Source organism: Aquarana catesbeiana, linkage group LG07 (genome assembly GCF_042186555.1).
Source record: "Aquarana catesbeiana isolate 2022-GZ linkage group LG07, ASM4218655v1, whole genome shotgun sequence".
Taxonomy (NCBI): Eukaryota; Metazoa; Chordata; class Amphibia; order Anura; family Ranidae; genus Aquarana; species Aquarana catesbeiana.
Window position 1 is genome coordinate 329,388,848 of NC_133330.1, and position 14,855 is coordinate 329,403,702.

At 43.1% G+C, this 14,855-nt stretch overlaps 1 protein-coding gene across 4 annotated transcripts in view; it reads right to left on the reverse strand.

The window, feature by feature from the left end:
- PATJ (PATJ crumbs cell polarity complex component) overlaps nt 1-14,855 on the reverse strand; it is a 407,721-nt gene that overhangs the window by 70,212 nt on the left and 322,654 nt on the right. For all 4 annotated transcript variants that reach the window (XM_073593830.1, XM_073593831.1, XM_073593832.1 and 1 more), the window contains 5 exons: nt 12,820-12,912; nt 6,080-6,142; nt 5,609-5,726; nt 5,389-5,525; nt 3,760-3,843 (listed from right to left, as the gene is read on the reverse strand). In XM_073593830.1, coding sequence (XP_073449931.1) covers nt 3,760-3,843; nt 5,389-5,525; nt 5,609-5,726; nt 6,080-6,142; nt 12,820-12,912 — 495 coding nt within the window. The remainder of the gene's footprint in view (nt 1-3,759; nt 3,844-5,388; nt 5,526-5,608; nt 5,727-6,079; nt 6,143-12,819; nt 12,913-14,855) is intronic.

A 14,855-nucleotide genomic window follows, 5' to 3' on the forward strand; every position in this document is an offset into this window, starting at 1 on the left:
GATCACAAAATACCATCAACCCAGTATTACAATTCATACCCCAGCATTATAGGACCACATTATTATGTTAAAACAAAAATGTCCAACTTGGGGCCTCACAATGGCTTAGTGGTAGGGTTGCCACCACATCCCTTTAAACCTGAACACACATGAATTACACAGGTTCTGAGGCTAATTTTCATGCAGGTAAGGTACCAATTGAGTTTAATTATCACCTTAATCACACGCAGAACCTGTGTAATTAATATGTGTTCGGGTTTAAAGGGATGAGGTGGCAACCCTACTTAGTGGTTAGCACTGGAGTCCTCAGTCTGAATCTCAGCCAAGACACTATCTTCATGGAGGTTGTGTGAGTTTAGTCCAGGAACTCTGCTTTCCTCCCACACTCCAAAGAAAATGCTGACAGATTAGTTGGCTCTTGTCTAAACTGGCTCTAGTATATATATGTGTGCAGTCCAAAAAAATCCAACGTCAGCCTCCTATTGTAGACTCTGGTCACACTTCAGTTGAGTGGATAATCCACCTATGTTATGTATCTGAGGCATGGAGCCACAGAAAAAATAAGTCAACCAAAGATGGCAATACAGTGATGGAAGTAGGGATGGGATGTTCAACTTTTGCGCAATGAATGGGGAAAAAAAATAAAATGTAGCCCCCAGCTTTCTCATGTAACCTAAAAACTAGGCAGAACCACAGTCTTTGCACAACTGTAGCACTATGGGTATTTGAGGTAATTGCAGACTGCCAAGAGTTTATTGCTTTCAGACATACCAGGGGTTATTTACTAGAACTGGAGCATGCAAAATCTGGTACAGCTCTGCATAGAAACCAATCGGCTTCCAGGTTTTATTGCCAAAGCTTAAAGCAGGACTTCAGTCATTTATTCATCTTTCCATCTATTAAATCTTCTGCCCTTGTTGTTGTTGTTTTGGATAGTAAAACATTTTTTTTCTGCCAGTAAATACCTTATACAGCCCACTTCCTGTTTCTTGTCTGGTCATTAGACTAGGCTTATGACATCATACACAGCTCTCTTGCTCAGTATCCTGAGAGTTTGCCAGGAAGGGAGGGGGGATGAGTCATAAGAGGGTCAATGAGATCTGCAGGGCTGGAGGTGTGCCTCTGTGTAAATCCAGGAAGTGAACAGGCAGGAGCTTCAGCTGCCCACAGTTAAAATGGTTGCAGCCAGACTCAGTGGAGGGAGATTTCTGCAGCATATTTGGCAAGTACAGAATCCCAGTATATATAAAATAATCTGCAAAGTGGTTGGAGGGAAGCTTCAGAATGGCAAAGATGTTTTTATTACAAATTAGGGGAGCAGACTGCAGTTCCTCTTTAATTCAAAAAACTGAAATTAGAAGATGATTGGCTACCATGCACAGCTGAACCAGATTCTGAATGCACCAGTTTTAATAAATCTCCCCCAACCTGTCCAGTAGATTTGCAATAAGAGAGATGGACTATTAAAGCCAATCTTACTCAGCACTGCACCATTTTCTTTTTTTGTCCCCCACACACTCCTTCTTACACAAATGGTAGACTTCCTGGTTTTCAGCCTTGGCTGGGTCCCGCTGCCTACTGGGATTGCTATGTCACAGCACCAAGACGCAACTTTGTGGCGGACTTCCATGCATGCACACAAATGCTGCTGGCTATATAGTGTTCATCTTCCAGAAGTTGCTGATATTTGTGTGCATGCGCAGAAATACAACGTGCATACACAGATGCACCGCTTTCTCCCAGGTCCCAAATACTTGGAGACCGGCGGCACATCTGCGCATGCGCTGTATTTTGTACAATGGCAGTGCAGAAAGGAGTGTGTGTGTGGGGGGATTAAGCAGGTAAGTTCCGCTTTAAGGCACAACAGTTGTGAAGCACAAAGCAGGGAAGAAAAAAAAAAAGCGCACAGGGGGCGCAAACACCTAGTGCATTAGCCAAGATTTATTATAAAAGTAAAAAAATCAAAATAGACAATTGAATACTCACAAAGGACAAAAGTAACATGCTGACTTTGCACTCCCCAACCAGAAATTCTGGGAAGTGCTGCAGAGTGCTGCTCCTATGCTAATAAATCTTGGGTAATGCACTAGGCGTTTGCTCCCTCTGTGTGTTCTTTTCCGGCTTAGTAGTGCTGCACAACAGTTATGCATTAAAGCAGAATTTAACAGCTAAATTAACCTTCCCCCCCCACTCCTTTCTGCGCTGCCATTGTATAACCACTTAAGGACCGAGCCTCTTTTTGAGATGTGTTGTCTACAAAATAAAAAAAAATTTTTTTTGCTAGAAAATTACTTAGAACCCCCAAACATTATAAATTTTTTTTCTAACACCCTAGAGAATAAAATGGCGGTCGTTGCAATACTTTTTGTCACATCGTATTTGTGCAGCGGTCTTACAAGCGCAATTTTTTTGGGAAAAAATACACTTTTTTTAATTAAAAAAATAAGACAACAATAAAGTTAACCCAATAAAGATAATGTTACACCGAATAAATTGATACCCAACATGTCATGCTTCAAAATTGCGCCCGCTCATGGAATGACGACAAACTTTTCACCCTTAAAAATCTCCATAGGTGACGTTTAAAAAATTCTACAGGTTGCATGTTTTAAGTTACAGAGGAGGTCTAGGGCTAGAATTATTGCTCTCACTCTACCGATCGCTGCGATGATACCTCACGTGTCGTTTGAACACCGTTTTCATACGCGGGCGCTACTCACGTATGCGTTCGCTTCTGCACGCGAGCTTGGCGGGACAGGGTTCGTTTAAAAATGTTTTTTTTTTTTTCTTATTTATTTTACCTTTTATTTTTTACACTGTTTTTAAGAGAAAAAAAAATTGTGTGACTTTTATTCCTATTACAAGGAATGTAAACATGCCTTGTAATAGAAAAAAAGCATGACAGGACCTCTTAAATATGAGATCTGGGGGTCAAAAAGACCTCAGATCTCATAATTACACTTAAATGCAATAAAAAAAAAAAGTCATTAAAAAAAAAAAAAAAATGTCCCTTTAAGAGCTATGGGCAGAAGAGACGTTTTGACGTCGCTTCCGCCATGCAATGTTATGGAGACGGGTGGGAGCCATCTTCCCCTCACTTGTCTCCATACCCAGGAAGGAGAAGCATCCGATAGCCTCCGCCGCTGGCGACGGCTCCGGTAAGCAGCGGAGGGTACCGGAGCGCGGCGGGAGGGGGGCCCCTCTCCCGCCGCCAATTAAAGTGATCTTGCGGCGAAGCCACCACAGAGACCACTCTTAACGGAAACCGGACCGCCAGCTGAAGAAGAGGATACTGGGGTTATGGCAGATAGCTGCTGCCATAACAATAATATCCCCCTTCAAAGTAAGGACGTATATAGTCGTGCGGCAGTCAGGAAGTGGATAAAATACAGTGCATGCACAGATGCGCCGCCAGTCTTTTCCAAGTTTCCATATACTGTTCTTTTGCAGCATATGGTTGGATTCCCCTGCCTGGGAAGGGCTGCACTACTGAAGCATTGTTCCAGAGGAAATATAGACCACACACATCTCCCTGGTCTGGTGATTACCCTTTTGAACGCTGGAGTAGTTGGCTCTTTTACTACTAAGCAGGAAGCAAAACCTTCATAAAAAAAAAAAAACGTACAGTAAAAACTATTGAGTATAGTTTACAAATTATACAAAGAAATCTGATTTTCAAAACTTTAAAACACATATCAATAAGATAATTAGCAACAACAAAAGTTTCTGATAATCAAATTACTTATTGATCCCACTTACTTCAAGGATCTGATCACCTGCCCAGAGTCTCCCATCTCTAGCTGCAGCTCCTTCTTCATACACTTCATGTATTACCACCGCCTCCTGCAAAACATACACAGTCAGACCACAGATTTACAGCAGCAACATAGTACAGTAACTAGTTCTTGTGTGCAAAAAAAAAAAAATGAATACATGAAAATTCTGAAAAGGAAACTCATGCCCATTGTACAATAAAAGCTAAAAATTCCCAGAGCTGGCCAACGCAGACATCCCAAGTCTCCCTGCCTCCGCCCACCCCCCTTCCTTCTGGGAAATTCTCTGACTGGGATGGCTCACCGGCACCAGCAGCCAGACCCTTGGCACCAGCAGCCAGACCCCAGCAGCCAGACCCTTGGCACCAGCAGCCAGGTCCCAGGCTCCAGCAGCCCAGCCAAGCCGCAGCAGTCAGGACCCAGCAGCCAGCCCCAGTACCCATTATTTAAGGTAAGTGAGGTTCTAGGGCTGGGCCTGTGCATCAAGGAGCTATTAATATAATATCATTTATTTTTACTGTTGTTCAGTGACACTCTAATGTAGTCTCTGATGGGGCCTGGAGGGGACTCCATCTATCAGAGACTCTCCAATGGTCACAGAGAGGGCCTCTGTTAGATAGACCCACCTCCAGGTCCCATTAGACTCCATTGTAGTTTCCAATGGTGCCTGGTGGGGGCTCTTTCTAACATAGACTCTCAAATGTACACAGTGAGAACCTCTATTAGAAAGACCCTCTTCCAGGATCCATTAGACGCCATTGAAGTCTCTAATGGGGCCTGGTGGGGGCTCCAACAGGGTCTAATGAACACCAAGAGGGCCTCTTTTAGAGAGGCTGCACTCCATGGGCACTGGTAAGGCTACATTCCATGGGCACTGGTAAGGCTGCATTCCATGGGCACTGGTAAGGCTGCATTCCATGGGCACTGGTAAGGCTGTATTTTCATTGGCACTGGTAAGGCTTCATTTAATTGCCACTGGTAAGGTTGCATTTCATTGGTACTGGTAAGGCGGCATTTAAATTGGGGGGGCAGGCGCAAAGCGTCACCTTCCTGAAATGAGTTTGCCACCTCATTGAAATTAGTTTTTGCAGGTTGGAATGTCTGCCAACGACACAGCAAATACACAAAAGGCAAAACCAATGTCTATCCATCTTTTACTGGCCAGATTTTTACAGAAAACAAGGCGTGAAACATAAAAGATTATCGTTCGGGTTATGGCTCATTGAAATACTGCTAGATACTAGCCGGCAATAACATTTGCAATGAGGCGTGTATTGAGGACAGCCAGAAAAGGAGCCGTTTGATGCGGTGCTTAAATACTTTACAAGATATTGTAAGGTTCTAGAGAGTACAACATCCATTAATGGAAATACTTTGATCCAGATTGTTATTTCTGTTCCTTACTATTGGGCCTGTGCAAGCTCCCTGGGAATGCAATAGGTATATTTGAAAATACAGGTAACTTTTTTTTTAAAGGGTTGGTTCACCTTTACCAAAAAATTGCCTCTGACTGTCTTGGCTTATCTAGTTCACTCTCGGATGCACCTCTTTCCATTTTTAGGCCTAAAATGTGACGTGTCCATTGACACCAGTGTGCCCAAGGCTAAAATCTTACCAACGGAGTGTCTTTCCCACCCACGATGCTCAGTCCAAGGCCCGATCGACCTTTGGAGATCTCGATGGTCATTTCCTGCCCTGGTATAATAGGACATGTTGCTGGGTCAAAATGTACTACCGGAGATGAGATGTTCCCTAAAGAAAGGTTAGGAGGAGTTAGTATAAGTGAAGTATGCCAAACTCATTATGGCCAACTTAAGCTGCTACTGTCCTCTTACTCTGGTTAGTGATCTCTGGATCCGGAATTATGTAGGCTGGAGCTTGGGTCAGCGTGATGTCCTGGGCACTGTACGGTATCTTGGCGCTAGTTTTAGGTGGTTTCAGCTGGCTGATGAGCTGCAAACACATGAATAAAATGAAAAATATTAATAGAGATAAAGCTCATTATGAAAAAAGTACAGATTTATTGAAACAAGTGTAAATTATTCTATTATATATATATATCAATACAAAGAAGGCACAATTAAACCAAACTCTGCCCATTTAAAAGAAAGAAACGTGTCCAAGAGTCATTGGGTGCAGGCAACTCCAAGAGTGTCATTGGCCTATTTATTGCGATGTGGAGAACAAATAGGTGGCCATTAAATAAAAAAAAAAAAATCCATGAAGAATATAAAATAGAAATTTTCTACAAAACATTTTGGGCCCCTTAAAAAAAAATAGAGATCTTTATTTTAAAGTTTACAGACCCCCTCGTGATCAAACACATTCTTCTCCTCCAGGGACTGGTCGTTGAACTTCACTTTACTTTCCTGGAAAAAAAAAACAAAATCCCCCTTTATCCTAATTTCTGACAAATTGGAGATAAACAAAACCGGGTCATGAAATGTTACCTTTTGCAAGACAACTAGTGTGAGAACCTACCTAAATAATTTAATTTTACATCTATTCAGGTAGGTTCTCACACTACATACAATATATGACCTGAAGTTTGTGGCCACCCAACCATCACCTTAATATGAGCATGTTGGACATCCCATTCTAAACTCACGGGCCATTGCCCCTTCAGCCAATAGATTGTTAGACGAGGTCAGAATGAGGTTGGGTGAGAAGATCTGGCTCACAGTAGGTATCTATTCAGTAGGTGTTCAGTAGGGTTGAGGTCAGGGCTCCGTTTAGGACACTCAAGTTCCTCCACACCAAATCATGTCTTTGTGGAGTTGGCTTCAAACAGAGGGGGACAGCCATGCTGGAACAGAAAAGGGTCTTCCCCAAAACTGTTACCACAAAGTTGGAAGCACACAATTGTCTAAAATGTCTTTGCATGGTATGGCATTAACCAGTTGATGACCGCCCCATAGCAGATATCTGTGCAGAATCGTATATATATATATATATACACACACATATATATACACACACACACACACACACACATACATACACACATACTCACATAGGGTGATTTTGCACTTCCCAGTAGTGGGCGCATATTATATATATATATATATATATATATATATATATATATATATATATATATATACACACATATCCATATACACACACACAGTAGAAGCTGATCTGCAGGTGCCAGCCAATGTATGTCTTCCAATACCCATTGATCGTCAAGCAGACAAAGGACAGAGCTCTAAACATGTAAACAATGCAGAGCTCTGCCCTGTCAGCGGGGATGTGATGGATTTTCTTTCCCTGCAAAGGGAATAAAAACCACCACACCCCTTAGTTAAAGCAGCACACACACACACTACACAAACACTGGTTATGCACACAGTTAACCATTTGATTGCCCTGGATGTTTAACCCCTTCCCAGCCAGTGTCATTAGTACAGTGACAGCGCATATTATTAGCACTGATCATGGTATTAATGTCACTGGTTCACACAAGTGTCAGTGTCAGACTGTCCGCTGCAATATCGCAGTCCCACTGTAGGTCGATGATTGCCGCCATTACTAGTATTAAAAAATGTAATAAAAATTCCAGTACATATGCCATAGTTTGAAGATGCTATAACTTTTGTGCAAACCAATCAATATACGCTTATTGGGATTTTTTTTTTCAAAAAATATGTAGCAGAATACAAATCGGCCTAAATGAATGAAGAAATTCGATCTTTTACATTTTAGTAAAAAATACTGTTTATTTATTTATTTTTTTTGTAATTATCTGTCTTTTTTTTGTTTATAGCGCAAAAAATAAAAACACACAGAGGTGATCAAATACCACCAAAAAAAAAAAACTATTTGTGGGGGGTAAAAAAATTTATTTATGTACAGCATTACATGACCATGCAATTGTCAGTTAAATTAATGCAGTGCCATATCGCAAAAAATGGCCTGGTCATGAAGGGGGGTAAATCTTCTGGAGGTCAAGTTGTTAAAGGGGACCATAACCCATGAAAACATCTTTTTATTCCATTGTCCTCCTCCCTCCCTTCTATACAGCTGCATCATTTCTTCACAATATTCAACCTTATGTTCGAGTTACACCACAACATTTCATCCTTCCTCGCCTAGGCCACCATTGCCTCCTAGGACGTCCTCATCACACATCCCAGGAGTGGCAATGGCTTTGAATTTCCAACATGCACACAACATGCCACAGGCTTGTATCTGGTTCAATAACAGAAAATAGGAATGTGTGTGTGCATGCAAGGGCGTCCCCCGAGCGTGTGTAGATGTGGCACAGATCTGTGCCGGGTCCCTGTGGCAGAAGGACTTCGGCCCCTGCTGCCTGCATGTGCCCATAGGTGTGCGCAGCCTATTGCATTAAGGTGTGCACAACAAAGCTCAAACACGCACACACACACCTCCCAACTTTTTGAGATGAGAATGAGGGACACCTATAATCAAAAGTATGCAGACATAGGACACACCCCTTGCCACACCCTCTTAAAGGAGAATTGTACAAAAAAAAAAAGATTGGTTAAACACACAAGTGCTTTTTTTTTTTTACCACTACTATTCCTTTATATTGGCTTTTGGAATTTACAAATGCAGCAATTTAGAAATCAGATGAAATGTTTAGCACTGGGAAACATTTTTTTATAGATAAAAAGTGCATTTTATATACATCTATATAGATCAGATCAAAATGAGGGACAAATAAGGAGGAAAGAGGGACAGAGGGACATTGCTCCAAATCAGGGACAGTCCCTCGAAATCAGGGACAGTTGGGAGCTATGCACACACGACACACCGTCAGTAGAAGGCGAGCTCAGCGCGATCTCCCAGGCTGGAGCATCCGCATCCCGCCCACTCAAACCTAATTGCAGTACTGGAAGAAAGCAGAGGGGGGGGGGGGGGGGGAGTAGGTTCCATCTTGGGGATGTTCCTGAAGTCCTCCTGAGAGCTGGGAGTGCCAAAAACTGCTGAGGGAGGAGGTAAGGGGAGCAGATTTGTCCCAGTAATGTACATGTCCTCCATAAAAGTTGGCAACTATGAGTGATTATGGTGTGCCCAGACACACCAGGCACACCTTGTGTGCACGCCTACGCAGATGCCTTACAGCAAAACACAGCGTCCTGGGATGTGTGATGTAGACATCCCAAGATGCAAGGTTTGGCGGTGAGGCACGTGCATGCTGTGAGACTCAACATGCGTGCATACACGTCGCAGGTCTATAGAGTAAGGTTGGATAATAGGGTGGCACAGTGGTGTAGAGAGTAGCACTCTCGCCTAGCAGTAAAAAGGGTTGCTGGTTCGTTTCCCGACCATGACACTACCTGCCTGGAGTTTGCATGTTCTCCCTGTGCCTGTGTGGGTTTCCTCCGGGTACTCCGGTTTTCCCCCACACTACAAAGACATGCTGGGATGATAATTGGCTCCTGTCTAAATTGGCCCCTAGTATATGAATGTGAGTTAGGGACCTTAGAGTGTAAGCTCCTTGAGGGTAGGGACCGACGTGGATGTACAATGTATATGTAAAGCGCTGCATAAATTGCCGGCGCTATATAAGTACCTGAAATGATAATACCAGAAATCAGCAGTGTTTGTGGATGCACAGGACCGCTCTGCGTATGTAGATGTGCCACCAATATCTTTGCCAGTGGAATATTTGCGCATGTGCCAGACTTTCAAAGAGGAGCGAGGAACAGATACTATATCCCCCTGGCTGAAGTTCCTCTTTATTGCAACTACTCCAAAACTTCCCATCCAATGAAGGGGCCCCCCGTTTTCTAGGCTGTTATCAGGAAGGTTGAATATCTGTATGGATTCAGTTTTCCAGTAATACCAGACTTCTGTAATGAAGACTCGCTCTACCTGCTCATTGCAGTCATAAAGGGCAAAGTGAGCGTCAATCAGCCCCCACATCCCTGGTGACTGCGGAGGATAATTGTGTGTGTTCTCACACTATCAGGAACCTTTTATAAGTCCCCCCAAGGAGCAGCTGGAATCTTTCCCGATAATCGCCCACAACGCCCCTCTCCGTCATCTTCTTACCCATATTACTGCCTCGCACAAGTCATTTGTTAAGAGTAAAGGGTGCCGGAATGGTCCGATCCTTTATTGTACCGTCCAGATTTGTAGCTTGATCGCTCTAACGAGCAGGGCCCTCCGACTCCTCTTCTACCAAATTGTAATTTAACTGTAATGTCTGCTTTTATTTTGTTAAAGTGGTTGTAAACCCATTACAACCACTTTAACCTACAGGTAAGCCTAGAGTAAGACTTACCTGTAGGTTGCAAGAAATATCTCCCAAACCTAAAAGGTTTAGGAGATATTTGCAGGAGTAGCGGCACCGATGTCTACGGCACATGCGCAGGCGCACTAAGCGTGCCGTTTCTAACGGCGATCATGCCGTTAGTGGCGGCACCAGCGCGCATGCGCGGAAGTGACGTCATCGTGGCTCCGGCCAGTCACAGCGCCGGAGACACGATACACGGAAGTCACTCCGGGATAGATGGCGGCGTCGGGAGGAGGCGAACGAGGGCCAATGCCAGGGCTTCGATCTCAGGTAAGTAATTCATAATGAGCTAGTATGCTATGCATACTAGCTCATTATGCCTTTGCCTTGCAGGGTGTATTTTTTTTTTAAGAGGCTTTACTTCTTCTTTAAACGCTATGCAAACTGTTGGCGCTATATAAAACCTGTATAATAATAATAAACCTGAAAGAATATCTGAAAGGTCTTTATTGAATTACATGTTATTAAGGCTTACATAAAGCTGAAGTTTAATCTGCTTATATTTTGCCTTCACTGGTTCCTCTTTCACCCCCCCCCCCTCATGGACATGCAAATTAAAAATGTAGAATCTTTTCCAATTTTCACTGCATGCCTTATTTCAGACACCGCAACATCATCCCTGGGTCTCTGTGCTTCACTATGCAATGCCGGTGTCCTGTCAGAAAGCTGCTACCCATCAGAAAATGCAACCTTATTGTATTAACAGACTGATTTTACTGTTGTGGGTTCAGTAACACTTTACCGCTTCCCGTCCAGCCGCCGCAGTTACACTACGGCAAGTTGGCTCCCCTGCACGAGCCGTCGTAGCTATAAGTCGCCTCGCAGGGTCAGGATAGCAGGCGCGCGCCCGCTGCACATGGGGGGTGGGCGATGCTCGTGGCTGACCACAAGCGATCGTGAGCTGGAGACACAGAACAGAGACGAGTGTGTGTAAAACAAGCACTTCCCTGTTCTGTTTCTGAGCGCGGTGACAGATCGCGTGTCCCTATTAGCTAGCAACCACGATCCGTCACTTCCTCTAGTCAGTCCCCTCCCCCTTCAGTAAGAAACAGCTCCCAGGGAACACAGTTAACCCCTTCACTGCCCCCTAGTGTTAACCCTTCACTGCCAGTGACATTTTTACAGTAATCAATGCATTTGTATAGCACTGATCGCTGTATAAATGCCAATGGTTCCAAAAATGTGTCAAAATTGTCCAATGTGTCCGCCATAATGTCGCAGTCACGATAAAAATCGCAGATCTCACCATTACTAGTAAAAAAATAATAATAATAATAATAAAAATGCTATAAATCTATGCCCTATTTTGTAGACGCTATAACTTTTGCGCAAACCAATCAATATACGCTTATTGCGATTTTTTGAAACCAAAAATATGTAGAAGAATACATATCGGCCTAAACTGAGAAAAAAAATTGCTTTTTTTTTAAAAAATGGGGATATTTACTATAGCAAAATGTACAAAATATTGTGTTTTTTTTCAAAATTGTCACTCTTTTTTTTGTTTATAGCGCAAAAAATAAAAATCGCAGAGGTGATGAAATACCACCAAAAGAAAGCTCCATTTGTGGGAAAAAAGGACGTCAATTTTGTTCGGGCACAACGTCGCACGACCGCGCAATTGTCAGTTAAAGCGACGCAGTGCCGAATCGCAAAAAGTGCTCTGGTCAGGAAGGGGGCAAATTCTTCCGGGGCTGAAGTGGTTAAAGCAGAGTCTGTATTTAATTTGACTTTGGTATCCACCTCTTGCAGGCCAGGTACAGAAGATCAGACTGGAAGAGGGAGAAGCAGCACAAGGAACCAATCAACTGTGTTGCAGTGCTCATGTGCCAACAAAGAAAATGCTGATAGAAGGAGAGAGCAGGGTGACACATGAGCTCATCCTTCTGTGGCTTCTCCTTTCAGTGTCCTAACACAGCCAGCGGGGGAGGAACAAGACCTGTAGGTATTACATAAAGAGGAACTGCAGTCTGCTCACATAATTTGTAATAAAACCATCTTTGCCATTCTGAAGCTTCCCTCCAACCACTTTGCATATTATTTTATATATACTGGGATTCTGTACTTTCCAAATATGCTGCATAAATCTCCCTCCACTGAGTCTGGCTGCATCCATTTTAACTGTGGGCAGCTGAAGCCGCTGCCTGTTCACTTCCTGGATTTACACAGACACACAGAGCCACACCTCCAGCTCTGCAGCTCTGATTGGACCTCTTATGACTCCCCCCCCCCTCCTGACAAACTCTCAGGAGAGTGAGAGAGCTGTACATGATGTCATAAGCCTAGGCTAATGACCAGATAAGAAACAGGAAGTGGGCTGTATAAGGGATTTACTGGCAGAAAAATAAATGTTTTACTATCCAAAGTTAAAACAACAACAAGGGCAGAAGATTTAATAGATGGAAAGATGAAAAAACGCCTGAAGTTCCGCTTCAACTGCAGCAGAAGAAAATATCAGGTCTCCTGCCCTGTCTAGGGCTCGCTGTGTCAAGGATGCAGAATATTCTTTTTAGTGCAAAAAAAAAATGTGCCAAGAACTACCGGTGCCAACAGCTAATGTACTGAAATGAAAACACTCAACAGTGACAAGCCTGACACTTCAATGCTTCCCTCCTGCATTGAATATTTCACATTCAGAATTGGTAAAGCTTGCAAAATAGAAAACACCTTGCAGCCTAAAAAGTGAACAGTAGATTTTTTTTTTAGTTTCTTTTTTTTTTAAAAGAACAAAACATAGATCAGCGCTGGGATTTTAGAAAGTAGAATAAATAAAACACTCACGCTTGTTTTGGTTTCCAGATCAGTGTAACTTCTCCTGGGTTCAACCAAGTCAGCCTCATCTACTCTTCTGGATACGGCAACTGCAGGCGCCTCCTGGAAATATAATCACCACATTGACCTTGAGAACAATTCCCGGCAAGAGCAAGCAGATATGAAATCCAGGAAACATCTCATAAGAAAAACAGCACAAGCCTTTCGGTCTCATGAAGCGCAAAGTGCTCCAATCATTAATTCGGAGTAGGAAGATAACGTACAAGGGAAGTATGGAGGAAAGCAAAGCCCTATGCATTCACTAAAACTAAGATCATCAGTGGGGTACAAGGAACTGGCACAAACATTAAGCCCATCTCCCAATGATTTTTTTTTGTCTGAACTCACAAGTTTCTCAGCATATATGATGAATGGATAAGGCAAAGCAAAGGAATTGGCGAAGGAATTTATTTTTCCTGAGCTTTTCTTGCGCTCTTTTTTTTTTTTTTTTTTTAACGCAAACACGCTTCAAAAACTGCTCAGTGTAAAAGCAGCTGAAAAAGTGCCAATAATGTCTCAAAATAAATTCATATTTATTTAAATTCATGATATTATTTAAAAAGTCGAATATAATACAATTATATTATAAAAAAATAAAAAAAAATCTAGAGATTCTTCCTTTGCCTCAAGAATCAGTCTAGGGGTTGATTTTTGCGTTTTTAATTGGGAACAGGAACTTGGATAGGGATGGGGAGCAGGGGATAGCCCAAAACTGTAGAACTTGAGGACTGCTAGGCTTCTGTACAAAATGCAGGCTGTACTGCACAACCTCAGGCTGCACTGTACTCTCTTGGCTGATCTGTACAACTCCTGGCTGTACTGGGCACACTTTAGCAGTATTGCATGATCCTGGCTGTCCTGCATTTGCTTGAGAGATAAACCACCCCACAGTCACTTCTTCTCTGTATAGCAGGATCAGGTACTCAGTCCCTGAATAGTTGGGCTTTCTTCACCAACTCACTCCTGGCTCTGCTCAGTCTCTGATCCAGGTTCTCTTCGGTAGGCCCCCCCAGCTAAGCCTAGCTGGGACTTTGAGGTCTTCAAGTGGCACCTCTGTCTCTCTCCCAATGGGGCAGAGCCCCTAGCACAGGGGACTCCTCCAGAAGCCTGGACCGTGGAACTCTGCCCCTTGCTGGCAGTCCTCAGAATATTTATGGGCTCTTCCTCATCCTCATGGGCACACCTTCCCCGGGATTTGTGGGAGTTCCATAAATATTCAGGCTGCCTTTCCTACTCTCCTTCCCGCTATACTTCTAGAAATCTCTAGAAGACAGGGGGAAGTAGCAGAAGAGCAGCCTGTGAGACACTGAACAGCCCCAAACACTCAACCCCTGCTCCACTGTTTACAGAGGAGCTAACTAAATTATATTAGCAAAATAAGGTGGGAATTTACATGTACCTTGCAAGGTCTAATGAAAACACAAATCATAGAAATGTATTTAAAAATAAACATATCTTTATTCTATACATACACGTAATTGATTGTAAAAAAAGTTCTAAACAGTTACAGTAAGGTTGTCCAGGGTGTTATCCCAACTGGAAAATCCGGGTACACGGCCTACATGTTTCGTGGGAAAACCCGCTCCATCAGGGCCTCGGATTATAACGCAGATCATCTTTATATTGTAAAACGTCAATGGCCGGCTTGATGGGAGTAAAGCCTGGGGAGCTTGTGGGGGTTGACCCCTCGCCCCCCTGACGAGGAAGGATGCTTCAATATATTGATGGGATTTTGAATGATAAAGATAGGATTGGTAGTTATATCTTAAAAAATCATAGATATCAAATAAGCATCTCAGATCATAGATGGAGGAACAAGGGAGGAGTGGATAAAACCACCACATAGATAGATAATGAATTTAGATCCATTTAAGTGGAGGTTCACACAAAATTTGAACCTCTGCTTTTCGGAACCCTCCCCCCTCCGGTGTCACATTTGGCACCTTTCAGGGGGGGGGGGGGGGGTGCAGATACCTGTATAATACAGGTATTTGCACCCACTTCCG